Here is a 14,564-nt window from a genome sequence, read left to right on the forward strand (position 1 = left end):
TGCTGTCCACTTGTGTGATCACAGGGACTTGTGGAGAAGTTATTACTGTGTTTGTGTGCATTTGGAGCAAATGTCACAGCTCAGCATGGCTGCACATAACACAAGTTGTGGCAAATTGTGACCAACTCAAGCCCTTACCTCTTGCCCTAACCTTTGGTCTCTTTTCACCAGGTCCACTCATGGTTATTGTTGAGTTCTGCAAGTATGGAAACCTCTCCAACTACCTGCGGACTAAGAGGGAAGGATTCAGTCCTTACAGGGTGAGTAGATTCCTTTGCCACTAGGGACCTGTCCCATGTCTAGGGAAGGAAGATGTGCAGCCTAATCCATACTCTGACAGTGCGACAAAGATACCCTCTGTCCCTTTTCCTGCAATGGTAGATGCTTCCAGGCCAGAATTACAATTTATGAACAGGAAGAGACTGCAGCTCATGGGTGCAGGGGTTACAGTGTGCATTGCCTGATGAGGGTCTTGGTTTGGTCCCTTGCCAGGAGAAGTCTCCCAGGCTGCGTATTCAGGTGCAGTCCATCGTGGAGGCTGTGAGAGCAGACAGGAGGAGCCGCTCTGGGACCAGTGACAGCGCCATCTTCCATCGCTTCCTGATGCACAAGAGCCGCACAGCACTGCCCATCCAGGAAGGTAACACTCCAGCCTTGGCAGCAGCTCCTCACCTGGACCATCAAAGCTATGCCAGACTTGGCTAGCTTGGGGAATGGGCAGGGAATATCAGTGAGGAGCAGGAACCCACCCTTGGAACTGAGCACTGTTGCATGCAATTCCCTGAACAGGGCTATCGTATCATCTGTTGTCTCTTGTAATAGACACCAGAAACCCAGAAAGGAGAATTAAATCCCTTTGGATATTTTAGCCTGAAGAAAAGAGAACTGAGGGGGGGATCTTGTTGAGTCCTCCCTAGGACAGAAATAATGAGCTGACGTTCAAAGCCCCTTGCAGTCCTGTTCCCTACAACTCTGTCACACTGACATGTGCTGGAGGCTGGACTCTTTGTCCTCACACTTGAGCAGGTTCCTGCCTTGTGCCTTCTGCCACCTAAGCAGAAAATCTTAGAGGGGAGCTGATTACTCCAGTTAGAACTGAGGACTAACTGTATTTCACTGAAAAACTGGCTGTATCATGCACTCCTGGAGAGAGGCAAAGAGGACAACAGATCACCAATTGTCTAATCATTTTCTGTCACTTCTGAACAGTGGATGACTTGTGGCAAAGTCCCTTGACGATGGAAGACCTCATCTGCTACAGCTTCCAGGTAGCACGTGGCATGGAATTCCTGGCATCCCGAAAGGTGAGTTCAGGCTTTGCTCACCTGATCTTCTGTGCATAAGAGAGATGAGAGAGACCTGACTACAGCCACCTTTCAGGTGACACACAGGGAGATTCAGTGATCTTGCCTCACACTCCTTAGGAAATCTGAGACAGACGTGTGTACACAAAGCTGGGAAATCAGTTCTCTTGCATTTCAACCTCTCCTTAACAATCCCTTTTTGAAATTTTTATCTTTAGCTTCTTCCCATTTCTACCATTCCCCCATTAGAGCTCAGGCTTATGGGGGAAGGGAGATGCTGTACGCTTTCTGATAATGGTTTCTCTCCCTCTTATTTTGCTCCTTCCTCTTTGTGTGCCCTCAGTGTATCCATAGAGACCTGGCAGCTCGCAATATCCTGCTGTCAGAAAACAACGTGGTAAAGATCTGTGACTTCGGCCTGGCCAGGGACATCTACAAGGACCCCGACTACGTCAGGAAAGGCAGTGTGAGTGCCATTTTTCCAAGCCTTTTACAGATTAGGCCCCTATGGTGAAAAGATGAAAAAGCAGGAGTGAAATTACTTGCATGGGTGGGACAAGAAGCCATTGGACCAATAACACACCCTGTCCTCCTCCACCAGCAGATCTCTGTCTCCTTCCTTATGCCCCTCAGCCTGTCATTAACTTACTCTTCCTTATGCTCTTTCATCCCCCTTTCAATGATTCTGACCTAACCAATTCCTCCATTGAGAGAGGACTTGGGCTTTTGGTTCTGATTTCCTTCCATCCATTTCATCCCTTTTCTACAAGAAGGGCTGTCCTGGGACATGTTCCCAACTGAACATTTGTGCCTTGCCTCTCGCTCCTGCAGGCCCGTCTCCCACTGAAGTGGATGGCTCCAGAAAGCATCTTCGACAAGGTCTACACTACCCAGAGTGATGTCTGGTCTTTTGGGGTCCTTCTCTGGGAAATCTTCTCACTAGGTGAGTGCTAATGAGGGTCTCGTGCTGCTGAGGGAGACACCCCTACCCACGTTGCAGTTTGTGGGTGAGTCTGTGCAGGACAGACATTCTGAAGCACATCTAAGGACTGATGGGAAGCAACACTGGTGTAGAGAAATAAAATATGGAGGCCATATCCACCCATGAACAGAGTGGTGGGGACACAGGCATGCAGAGGTGGCCTCCAGCTCATTGAAGCAGAGAAGCCTGACCCAGGCAGTGCCAAGGATTGGGCTGTGTATGAGTAGTGACCAGGCCTCTCCGTGTTCTGGGATGAAGGGGAGTCTCAAAAAGGCAGTCGCAAAAGGACTGGTTTCTGATGGCACATTTCATGTTTCCATCCTTCTCTGAACCTTTTTTAGGGGCATCTCCATATCCTGGAGTCCAGATCAATGAGGAGTTCTGCCAGAGGCTCAAAGATGGTACCAGGATGAGAGCCCCAGAGTATGCCACAGCAGAAATGTGAGTCAGAAACCTCAAGGATTCCAGCACTGGTCAGAGCAGAGGCCTCTGTGGGAGGGCAGAAACCTAGCAGATCCCAGCATAGGCAGAACAGGCCCCTCTGTGGGATGCAGACCTTTAGCCGGGGTAGGCGATGAGCCAACACATCCTTCAGTCTAGGCCATTGCCTGTAGAGCAAGGCAGATGGGTTCTGATCTTGGCTCTCTAGGTGTCCTTGCATGCCCATGCTGGGCTGGGTCTGTAAATGAGCACTCTGCTTTCCTGCTCTGAAGGGTATCAGAGGGGTCTGACTTTGCTCCTTGTTCCCTGTTACAGTAACTGGATAACAAACCAACACCCTGCCAGTAAGTCCACCTGGCCAGAGTACTGGTGGGGAACAAGGTTTCCTTCACAGTGCAGGAACTGGCTGTCCCAGTGGGCACCATGTGGGTGGGAGCTGTGGAGTGGGGCAGGAGGGGATTTCTGTGGTGTAAAACAAGCATCTGTTATTGGCAGCTACCGTATAATGCTGAGTTGCTGGCACGGTGACCCCAAGGAGAGACCGACTTTCTCTGACCTTGTGGAGATACTGGGGAACCTTCTTCAGGAAAACGTCCAGCAGGTGAAAACCTCTCTGTGTCCCTGTTCTGCTCTAGACAGCTCTTTCTTCTGTCATCACCAGCTCCCTCACTGTGCCCTCAGCTGACTCCATGGTCACTGCAATACCTTTGTGTAGGCCATCAATAACACAGAGATTCCTGGGTCAGAGGTCTATTTCCCAGAGCTGCTGGAGAACTCATTTTTGCAACAGCCTTTTAGCTGCATCCTCATAAAACTCTGCTTCTTGCAGGGCAGAAGCCCTCTCAGTCGTCATTCTAGTACTTCCATCCTAATCCCCAGATGATTATTTGAAATTCTTCAGCTGAGTCAAGGCCCTGGTACTTCTGCCTCCTACACGCCTGCATAATGAAAACCAGGACTTGACCAGGGTTTCTGAAACTCTGTCCTCAGATTGAAATGTCAGGGCCATGTGAAGTAAACAACTGTTACATTACAGCAATCAGTAATACAGATTTCTTTGAATGTATTACTAATCACTTCCATGTGGTAACTCACCAGGACATTTGACTGTGTTGAACGTGCAGCTCTGATTTTAACTTTTTCTTGATGTTCCCTTTCAGAAAATGATAGCTAAATGCTTGAGTACTGTCTCATCCTGACGTTCCTGGCTTTAACCTTTCAGCACTGGTTCCCAGTACAGGCATGACTAAGCCACAAATGACATTACTCTGGAGCACAGTACTCTGTCCATGTAAACTGGAGAATTATGGGATTATTATGGGCAGTTGTTTTCCTGCTCACACACACCTCCATGCATCATTCACAGCTACTTAACACAAAGGTCACAGAAATTTCCAGCCAGATATTTTGTCCTAGAGAAATAAAATTTATAAACCAGAAATTTTCCTTCCCAGCTCTGACAGCTTCTGCCTGTGGAGCCTTTTCTTGTGGGAAAGTCCTCCCCTTCTTGTAAGGCCATTTACTGTTCTTCCTACCAGGAAGGGAAAGATTACATCCCGCTGAATGACTCTCACAGCTCAGAAGATGATGGTTTCTCCCAGGTGCCTTCCTCTGCCCAGCAAAACTCAGATGAAGAGGACTTTGACATGAGGATACGCTGCCACAGCCTAGCAGCAAGGTGAATCCCATCCAAAAAGGGCAGAGAGAGCACAGCAGGCAGCAAGAAGCCTGACTTGTAAGGGGACCAGAGGGATATGGGGAGAACCCAGATGTTTGGAAAATCACAGGTGATAATGAGTGACCCGAGAATTTAGGCCATAGCTTCTTTCTTATAAAAGCAAAATTACTTTATTTTGCTCATGAGGAAGTGCTGATTTGTAAGCCTATCACATTCCTTCTTCTCCTCCAGCTATGCTGCCAGAGTATCATGTAAGGAGCTTCATCCTATCTGTTCCTAACTGACCCAAACAATTAGTCCCAGGCCTCTCCTCTCTGGCAAACTGATAATTTGATGCCTGGGATCTATATGACATTTTCTGCTTATCTTGTATGGAGAGGTTATTGGGGCCTGATTTAGTCAGTCTAGTCTCCTCTGCAGAAGTATTAAGTATAAGGGGTTAAGAGGTCTAAGGTGACCCCATTAGCCTCCCCAAATCTACTATTTGGGTCATCCTCCTCCCTGCATACTTTGGTTGCTCAGTGAGGAGGTTAAGTTCAGGTCCTGTTCATTCAGGACATTGACTCTTGCCTTTACTGAATACTGTATGCTTTTTTTTGCAGATACTACAACTGTGTTTCGTTCCCTGGTTGTTTGACGGGAGGAAATCAGATCAGGTGTCCATCCAGGATAAAGACATTTGAAGAGTTTCCCATGACACACACAATGTACAAAGCACACCCGGTGAGTACCATCTGAGCGGATATGGGCAGGGGGCAGTCTTTTCTGACACCTTTACTGTTAAGACTGTGGAAGGAAGATCACTCCTACCTTATGTCAGTCTGTCTGTGTCATTCCTGTTTGGTCCATCCAGTCCTATGCACATTCATTTCTTCATCTGGCACACAGGGGTTTCTCTCCAGCACAGTTCACACTGCCTTAGCGGGAAACAAGTAGGTTAGATATGCGAACGGGGGGACTATAAAGGACCTCAGAGAAGAGCCTGCTCTTCACCCTCTCAAATCTGTGAACACAGCCTGGTTAAGCACACTGAAATTCTGCCAGGACTCGATAAACCTGGAGTGCTTATCTGCAGCTCCTGTATCTTGATCCACATGGCAGTGTGCACAAGGGACCCTCCAGGTCTCTCTGAACTGGACTAGTACTGATATTTCCACTAGCAGCAGAACTGAAGTCATACCTTAGTCTTAGAGGAAAATATCACCCTTCACAGATTTGATGGTAATACATCTTCCAGACAGGGAGTACTCTTTTTTTATTCTCCAAAAATGGCACTGGACTAAGCACACAAATCATACCTTTTTATGTGCTGCTTTTAAGAAGGTACCTAAGAAAATCAGATTCAGCAAAACTATGGAGCATGCTGGTAAAGTGCTCCTACCCCTTCTTCCCCATCACACATACACATGATCTCATCTCCTGAATGATTTCTCCTTCCTTCCCACTCTGACCAGTTGACAGGGACATTACTGATAACTCCTGTTGCTTCCTTCCAGGACAATCAGACAGACAGTGGGATGGTTCTGGCATCTGAGGAATTTGAGAGGATAGAAAACCGACACAGAAAAGAAGGTGGATTCAGGTACTCCTTAAGCCTAGTCACTGAGGCCTCCCTGCTGCCAAATGCAGTGAGACCAGGAGGCAGCTCCTGATATCTCCCCATAGGCTGCACTGCATGGAGCTTCCAGCTTTCACATAAGTCCATGTACTCCTTAATGAGAGGCAAAACACAGGAAGAACTGACAAGCCTGCTGTTTTCTAGGGTTTAAAAATACAAACTGTGCCCATCAATGAGAATGTGCCTGTTAAGATAATGAGGCACAGTGGAGTGATGGTGATAATGCAACTGTTAATGCTTATTGACATTTTCTGGTGAAATATATCAGGGCTTGCTCAAGCAGTGGCAGATGGGATGCGCAATAGCTATGTGGCTGCCACCTTCCTCCCTCAGCCCTGACCCATGGGGTACAGAACCCTGATGTCATGGTGCAAGGATGGGACAGGCCTTAGGAATTCCCACAGGCTGCATGGGTTCTGGCAAGTTGAGTTGGCAATCTCAGAGCTGAGGATGTTATGGATGATTATGTCCTTGACCCAGGCTTTGAAACTGGGTGAGAACCCGTGCAGCTCATCTCTGCCAGAGCAGGCTGAGACCTTGTCTCTGTGTTGAGCAAGCCATGTCACCTCATACATAGACAAGGCCAGTCCCAAGCCTCTTCCTCACCTCATCTGCCTCCCAACATCAGATTGGACTGGTCATTGTCTTTTCTCTTAGCCATAGCCCTGCAGCCTTTCTGCTCTTGTATCAAACTGTCTCCTGCTTCTTGTCCTTGTCCTCTTTTCCCTAAGGCATTTTCCTGTTGTCTCCTACACCTGGTGTTCCATGTCCTGGAAAACACTACTCTTAAACCTCTCCTTGAATGTGTCCCTGCCCTTGTTCTTGTGATTTCTTGCCAGTCACCCGGTATTGTCAGGCATTGATTGAGATGGGACATATGATTTCTGTCCACATCATCATCATCATCTTCCTTTGTTTCCTTTCCCCCATCCTGGCAGTTGGTTTGTATCAATTTCTGTTATTCCTGCCAGGTCTAGAAGCAATTAAGGCAATGTTTCTTGTCTCTCCCTACTCATTGGGATCCCAACCCTTCCCTGCATCTAGAAAGTATCCCAAAAGGTATCTAGAAGAGCTGAAATAAACGTGCCAGGTTATGTGTGGATTTGGGTTAGGGCAAAGCAAAGGGTTTAGAGCAAGGCCTGGTTTTGTGCTTTGAAATGGAGGTCCAAATCCATTCCTGACCCTGTCTCTGCCGCATGCATTAGAAGATGAAATTTTCTGAAGCTGGGATCTCTCTAAGCAAGACAGAGGTTTTTCAAGGAGTGCCAAGGTTAATTCTCTGTGTCTCTCTCCCTCACAGCAGTAAAGGGCCCAGTCGAACCGTGGAGCTGTCAGGGGAACAGTCAGACCTGCGGGGCAGATGTCGGCCATCGTACGGGTCCCAAGTCGGAGGCCAGACTTTTTACAACAGTGAATATGGGGAGCTGTCGGAACACTCTGAGGATGGCAGCTGCACCCCACCTGGAGAGGGGGCCAGTCCCCCCACTCTCCACACTTCCTTCTTTTCTGAGCAGTACTAACGGCACCAGGCCCTGGAGGCCAAGGTCCTCCAGGCACGGCATCAGGGTCACTCAGAGCTCCTCCTTCAACCTATGCCCAGAACCAACAGGGAACCTACCCCAATCGGATGGGGAACACTGATGTCCTTGGAACCACAGCATGAACCATGCAGCTTCCCTGTGCCGCGACTGGAGAGAGCACCTCACTGATTCCTCATGCTTCTTTTATTCCTGCACCTCAGACAGATGCATTCTGCCAGAGAGTGGGTGCCTGTGCTCAGCACTATGGCACCTTCTGCCTAACATCCAGCCTCCGCTCAGATCGGCTTCCCATTCAGAAAGCCCATTTCAGGTCAGATATAAATAGATCTGCCTTAGTCTCAAGTTTCTTCCTGGTGTGCAGCCTGAATGTTTTTCCTTGGATTGCTTCCTCCTCCCCTCATCATGATGTCAGCTGCTGAGCTGTGGAGCAGAATCAAAGGGAAGAAATCCCTAGTGGTATTAACAACAAGAGCAGGACATTTTAAAGAGGTGTACAGAGAGATCCTGAGGGATCTTTGTAAATGTTCGTGCATGCTGCTCATCCTGAGTAGGTGTCAGCCTCTCCATCTCCTCTGCAAGCAATACCCACACTCCTCTCATCTCTGTGGGGGGGAAACCTGCCACTCTGCCTTATCACTAGAATTATTTTAGCCATCTCAACACAGCTAGTGCTGAGTAGGTCATCAGCTGATGGCTGAAGTGCTTCCGGTGAGATAAACAGCAGTTTTTTGCAGGCCTTGTGCAAAACAGGTTCTTTTATGATGTCTGCTGGGAGCAGGTTATTCACAGGTCTGCTGCTTTTGCCTTCCCCTTCTCCCAGAATGGTGCTGAGATCATTTGTTGCTTGAGTGAGAAATTAAAGCAAAGCTAGGTTAATTTGAGCTGGCTTCTAAACATAGTTTGCTGGGAGGAAAAAGATCAAAAGGGCAGGGAGTGAAATGTTTATTTTCAAGCTGCTGCAAAGCATTTTGGAAACAATGGAAGGAACAGTGCTCCAGCAATAAGGTGCTCTGGGTTGCATGCCCTTGTGTGTTGACATCACTGAACACATGGAACCCAGCACCTGGCCAGGGTTCAAGCCCTGATTCTCATGGATGGACAGTTCTGCACCACGACCTTTCCTGTCTCCCAAGTTCCCTGATTCAAAGGAGGCACTCTCTACCCAGTGGACTCCCCTCCAGTTTATTTTGCAGAGCTTCCAGCAGAGCATACCTGAGTCCAGAGGATTAAGAAACGGTTATTTGCTGAGAAAACATCTCTTCACTTTGGTCTTTGTTTCTAAGGGATACCACGTGAATTCAGAGCTCTGGGGAACCTCTGCAGCCCCTCTCTATAGATTTCTGTACTGCTGCTTCACCACTTCCCACCTACTTCTTTCTATCCTGCTCCCAATCCAAGAGCTCAGCCACAGAGCACAGTTACATCACTGCCTCAGGAGTCTGGGTGAAAAGGCTTATTTGAACAGCTTGTCATCATCTCGTCTCCCACATGCCCATGGCTGGCAGCGCTCTGTGCACCAGGACATCTCAGCACCAGGGAATTACTGCTTGTGGGCCACACCTCTGTCACAGAGCCAAGGGTTTGGACTCGTAAAACTGTGTTTCCTGCCAGATGTACAGCTTTCCCAAACTGTATTTCTTTTCCAGCAGAGGGTTTTACGTGTTTCCCGACGTAAGCCTGTGAGTCCTTATGGAAGATGTTGCCAAGTCTTAATTATAGTTCTCCACACAAGTGTAATGGGGAGATTTATTTAACACATGGGAAAAGCATGCCTGTCATTCAGATTCTCTAAGCCTGTGCAGCTCGTTCAATGTTCCACTCCCTTTCTGTGTCAGCAGGATGACACGGCTACAATTTCCATGGCAAAAGAGAGGCACAAAACTAGACCAGCTTGAGCCAAACTGGCTCAGGATACGGAGTTGGAAACTGCATATGACAATGAATTCCCTGACTTCTACTGGTGTCCCCTGAAGCTGCCAGGAATTTAAGCATCTTTAAGTAATTGTTACAACTCAGTAAGAATCCTCTGTCAGGAGCTGCTGGAGAGCCAGGACAAGGAAGTAAGACAGCAAACAGGGCGTAGGCCAGATCAAATTCTCCTGCCCTCATCTTGTCCTGCTTTTTGAACTGGTGGTTCCTTTGGCAGAAGGAAGGCTGCATGTGACTTGTGTTGTGAGAGGTTTCCACTGGCATTGATGGTGGTGACCAGCTGAGTTAAATTCAGGCTGCTTGCTGGGTGATGTGCATCCATAGGATCCAGAGTCTCTTGTTTCCATCACTCCATGAAGAGTTCTCTGCCTGGAAACAGCCCCATCTGAGACAGGGCGCAAGAAAGAGGACTACAAACAAAATAATAGTTAAAAAAACAGAATTTCAAAGTAGCTGTAAGTCCCTGACTATATGTAAGGGATAGGTATGTGCCAGCAAAGAATGACATTTGCTGGGCAGTGGCAGGATTCCTCATCAGAAAGGTGACAGAGGCATCTTAGTGCCCAGGCTGGTTGTCAGCATGGACATCCAGCCAGTGCAGCTGCACTTTTTCTCTAGGTTTAGCTGTAAACTGCTCACAGGTATCCTTGTCGAGAAGGGTTGTTAAAACCATTGTTAACGATCTCCTGCTTCACCCTGGGGAAAACACTTCTGTGTCATCTGATTTTTGAACATTCAACTCCACAGAAGTTTATTTTCTCTCTCTTGCACCATCTAGATGGGGGGTGGAATCAGATCCTATTGTGTCTGTGTCAACAGCATTGCATGAACAATGCAGCCTGATCAGAGCAAAAGCTGGCTCCTCTTCAGACACTCCTGCTGATGAAGAACAACTGTAGTGTGGGAGATTGAAGAGCTGTTGAGACAATTGTACTTTTGCTCTCTAAAGGTATACTTAAATTAGATGTGCAAACCTGATAACCCTTCCCACTCCCTTGAATTATTTCTGGCTTTTTATTTTTACAGTCTCCAGATAAGCATGAAATGAAGCTGGTCTGTTTTGGTTTTAAGATATGAGACAGGAATGTTGTCTATCTTTCTACAGCAGCAAGGGAGTATTTCAATGTTTAAAACCCAAGTTTTGATACTTGTGCCTGCTCTGTTCACAATGCATTCTCTGTTTTGTTTTTTGTTTTGTTTGGGCTTCTTAACGGAACTCAACATTGAAGCTAAGCTATTCATCATCATCACCTTCCTTTAAAATGGCTGCTTCCACTCTATGCTCAGTCTCACTTTCCTTTACAAAGTGTTGGTGTTGAGAGGACATTCCTCCTTCCTGAAAACAAAGTGTTGGGTCCCCTACTTGCAAACACACGTGTCTCTGAAGAAAAACCTGTTTATCAAGTAACACTACATTTATATTGCAATATTTTCGCCTGGTACCTGTTGTTGCTCTAGCAGCATTCAATGTTTCAGTGGGCTGCCTTTGAAGCAAGTAGGCTAAAACAGGGGTTATGTGTGAGTACAAAGCATGGTTTGTGTGTGTGTGAGCGTGCTGTGGGTGAATGTGTGGGTATTTGCATGTGAGTTTTCCTACCAGTGAGCGTATGTGAGTGGTTGTAACTCACGTTGAGTCTAGTCTCTGGAAGTTCACGGTTATATATCAAACCAGTTAGAACACTGCTTCCTTTCCTCTCCTACTATAGTACTTGTTATCCTTTGTCATTAAGAGTTTTGTTGTAATATCTAAATGTGAAAATTAATAAAGTCATAACTGGCAGCTGCTCTCTGGTTCCTGGGGCCACCTCTGACCCTGGGGCACCCCAGCCCCAGCCCAAGCCATCAGCACATTTTGGGTTTATTATTTTTACTTTTGTGTCCGTTTGCATTTCCCCGCATCCTCTCAGAAACAGCTGGATCTTGTGGCATTTCCATCCAGGATGAAACTCTGGCTTTTCTCATGGTGAAGTTGCATATTCTCTTTGGTTAAGCCCACTGGCAGAAGCAAACACAGCACCCAGCCCTTGCCCCGGACCCACAACCCTTCCCTGCCACCTCGGCCCTGGGGGTGTCAGCCCTGGAGATCTCCAGCCTTCCTGTCTTCATCCACCACAGCAGGGGAACCAGAGACCCCCGGACCCCCCTTCTCCTCAGGGAATCAAACCCTTCCTGGACGCCCTTTCTCAAGACAATAACAGCCCCCAGACTCCCCTTCTCCTCATGGTACCAAAGCCCCCAGACCCTTCTCCTCAGCACATCAATCCCCCCGGACCCCTCTCCTTCTAAGGGCACCCAACTCCGCCTCGGACGCCCGTTCCCCTCATGGCACCGACCCCCGGACCGGAGCCCCTTGTCATTCTGGCACCAAATTCCCTCTCAGTTCCATCCCCCTCATGGTACCGACCCCCGGACCGGAGCCCCTTGTCTTTCTGGCACCAAATTACCTCCCAGTTCCTTCCCCCTCATGGCACCGACCCCTCTCCGTGCGAGCCCCTGGCGGTGCCGCCGGCGGCCGGCAGGTGGCGCCCTCCCCCCGGCGGGCACGGGCCTCGACGGGAAGATGGCGGCGCGTGTGTGGCTGTGTCACAGCAAAGCCAAGGGTGGTAGTGAGGCAGGTGCGAGGTGTTCGCTGTGAAATGGGACACAAGTGCATGCATGAGCATTTTCCCAAAAGAATAAAAATCACCAGGAGTTCAAGGGACGTTCATGCACACCTGGTACCCCTGGGTGCACCAATGAAGGCATCGGCACCGTTTGTCTAAAATAATGTCCCCTGAGGAGTTGTCAGTGGCAGAGATACAGCTGAGGGCACAGAAGGGGGACATCTCCGCTCCTCTCCATTGCCATCCCTTCATCCAGCTCCACCATGGCGTGAAAGCATCCAAAAGGACCTTTTAATTTTCCTTTCCCTATCCAGGGGCCTGCCCATCTGGGGAACATAGAGATTGAAGCTGTTCTACTGATGAAATATCTTATTTTAGTGCATCGTGGAGCAGTGCTTGGCTGCTCCTCTTCTGGGGTCATGAGTGGTCCCCCTTGGCTGCTCCTCACCTTCCTTTCAGCCCATCCATAGGACATCCATAAGACAGGCTGGGAGGCAGGTGAGGAATAGCCTCCCAACCATGTGAGTGGGGATGGGGATAGGGATAGGGATGGGGATGGAACCAAGGAGGAAGCTCTCACACAGGCATTGAAGAATCTCTCTCCATCAGAAACACAGCCCACAGGAAACTGGATAGGGGAAAATAAAAACCAACCATTTCATATGGTTAGCAAAGAGCTGGGGATGCTCTGGCTGGGCCCCTTGCTTTGTTTCTAACATGGTCACTGAATGCTTCCTCAATGCTTTTCAAAAATGCTTTGAGATCCTTCTCTGAAGGTCAGTACAGTGATAGTGAAAAATCCTTCAGGCTCCCAGGACTTCTTGGCCCCTTCTGAGGACATTCCAGCAATAAAGCACATGAGTTTGCATCAGAATGATGCAGAGCTCTTAGTGCTGAGAAATCAAAGCAAGAACAGCTCCAAAACATGTTCTGCACACTGCAGCGTGTCAGCCACAGCTCTCACCCTCTGGCTGGGGTGAAAGTTTGGGTGAAATGAGGAGGCAATCAATAGCAGGTGGTTCTTCACCCAGCATGTATCAAGAAGGGCAAAATTAAATTTTAAAAAAATGCAAGAAGAACATTCAGTTGCTGCTTCAGAATCATTTCCTGGACTGCATTGACATTTCTACACAGCTTTGCAGAAACAGCTTCTCAGAGGATTTTACAGAACGACATATGCCTTTAGCAGAATCTGTAGGTCCCTTCTGCTGTGAGATGCTGGTTTGCAAGCATGCTGCTTTCCTTGGAAATGGAACAGGTCTCTCTAAGGACAGGATAAAACTGCTTGCATCTCAATGAAATAAACAGGCTGTGCTTCGACAGTGTTATCTTACGTGTTTGACCAGGTACATCACAAATGAATAAAATACAAAAGCTCCCAGAAGAAAACAGATTAATAAGACACATAGGTTAAACACCAGGCTTATCTGAGGGCCTTCCTGTGCAGCTGGGGAAGTCACCAAGGAGACCATATCTTAAAATAACAGCTCCACAGCCATTTTTTCAGAAACTTTGAAAATATCCTAACTCACAATCCTGCAGTAATTGTTCTCTTTGCTGTAACTAATTTTGAGTAAGTTTGCCTTTCAAAATCAAAGGAGGCCATTACACTATTTTGTTACATCTCCCAGGAGGCTGAAATCCTTAAAACTGTGTTAGTTGATCATTCATCAAACCCTGTTTTACAGTATTTCCTGGGATTAATATTTATTATCAATATTTGAGTGTTTATACAATTTCCCATTTTAGTATGTCTGAAGCAAGAGAAGCGAGTAATACCAGATAGGGTAGGAATGACTGAATCTTGACACAGAGGCTGTGCTGTTCCTATCCCAAAAGCCCATTCAGTTCTGCCTGGACAGACTGAGCACATCCCACCTGGTTTTCACACACACAGCTCTTTCATCCCCTATTTCTGATGTGCTTTAAAACTCTGTATCTTTTTGGTGATCAGAACTCCTGAACTGGAAATATTTTTCTGAAAAGGTGCTGAGGAGCCATGGGAGCCTGTATGTGTCCCAACAGCTTAAGCTGCAGCACGGAAGGTTTTGGTTGGACATTAAGAAGACTTTCTTCACAGAAAAGTGATTAGATATTGGAACGGAGGTGATGGAGTCACGGTCCCTTCAGATGTTTAAGACTGTATGTGGCACTCAGTGCCATGGTCTAGTTGACATGGTGCTGTTTGGTCACAGGTTGGACTCGATGAGCTCAGCGGTCTTTTCCACCCGTACTGGTTCTGTGATGCAGTGATCGAATTCCTTCCGGAACCGCGGGTCGCTCCAGCCCGGTGTCATTCCAGCCCCCCCCACGCCCATCTCCCACTGCCGCCTGGCCATGCCCACAATGACATCATAGGCAAGACCCCCGCCCTTTACTTTTGACCCCGCCTTCTGATGGGCGTGGTCCGAGCCCAAGCTCCGCCTCTCGCCCTCGTGGCGCGGGGCGGGGCGTGCGGCGCCTGCGCA

The 14,564-nt window shown here is 48.0% G+C and overlaps 1 protein-coding gene across 3 annotated transcripts in view; it reads left to right on the plus strand.

Moving 5' to 3' along the window:
• FLT4 (fms related receptor tyrosine kinase 4) overlaps positions 1-11,273 on the plus strand; it is a 57,588-nt gene extending 46,315 nt beyond the window's left edge. The window contains exons 20-30 of one of the 3 annotated variants that reach the window (XM_015641990.1): positions 172-260; positions 493-640; positions 1,210-1,304; positions 1,648-1,770; positions 2,136-2,247; positions 2,628-2,727; positions 3,223-3,328; positions 4,266-4,405; positions 5,008-5,128; positions 5,902-5,987; positions 7,324-11,273. In XM_015641990.1, the coding sequence (XP_015497476.1) occupies positions 172-260; positions 493-640; positions 1,210-1,304; positions 1,648-1,770; positions 2,136-2,247; positions 2,628-2,727; positions 3,223-3,328; positions 4,266-4,405; positions 5,008-5,128; positions 5,902-5,987; positions 7,324-7,543 (1,340 nt within the window). In that variant the 3' untranslated portion in view covers positions 7,544-11,273. The remainder of the gene's footprint in view (positions 1-171; positions 261-492; positions 641-1,209; positions 1,305-1,647; positions 1,771-2,135; positions 2,248-2,627; positions 2,728-3,222; positions 3,329-4,265; positions 4,406-5,007; positions 5,129-5,901; positions 5,988-7,323) is intronic. The other 2 variants (XM_015641991.1, XM_015641992.1) reach the window with 2 other exon arrangements.
• The last annotated feature ends 3,291 nt before the right edge of the window (positions 11,274-14,564 follow it).

The sequence above is a fragment of the Parus major genome, chromosome 13 (assembly GCF_001522545.3).
Source record: "Parus major isolate Abel chromosome 13, Parus_major1.1, whole genome shotgun sequence".
Lineage (NCBI taxonomy): Eukaryota > Metazoa > Chordata > Aves > Passeriformes > Paridae > Parus > Parus major.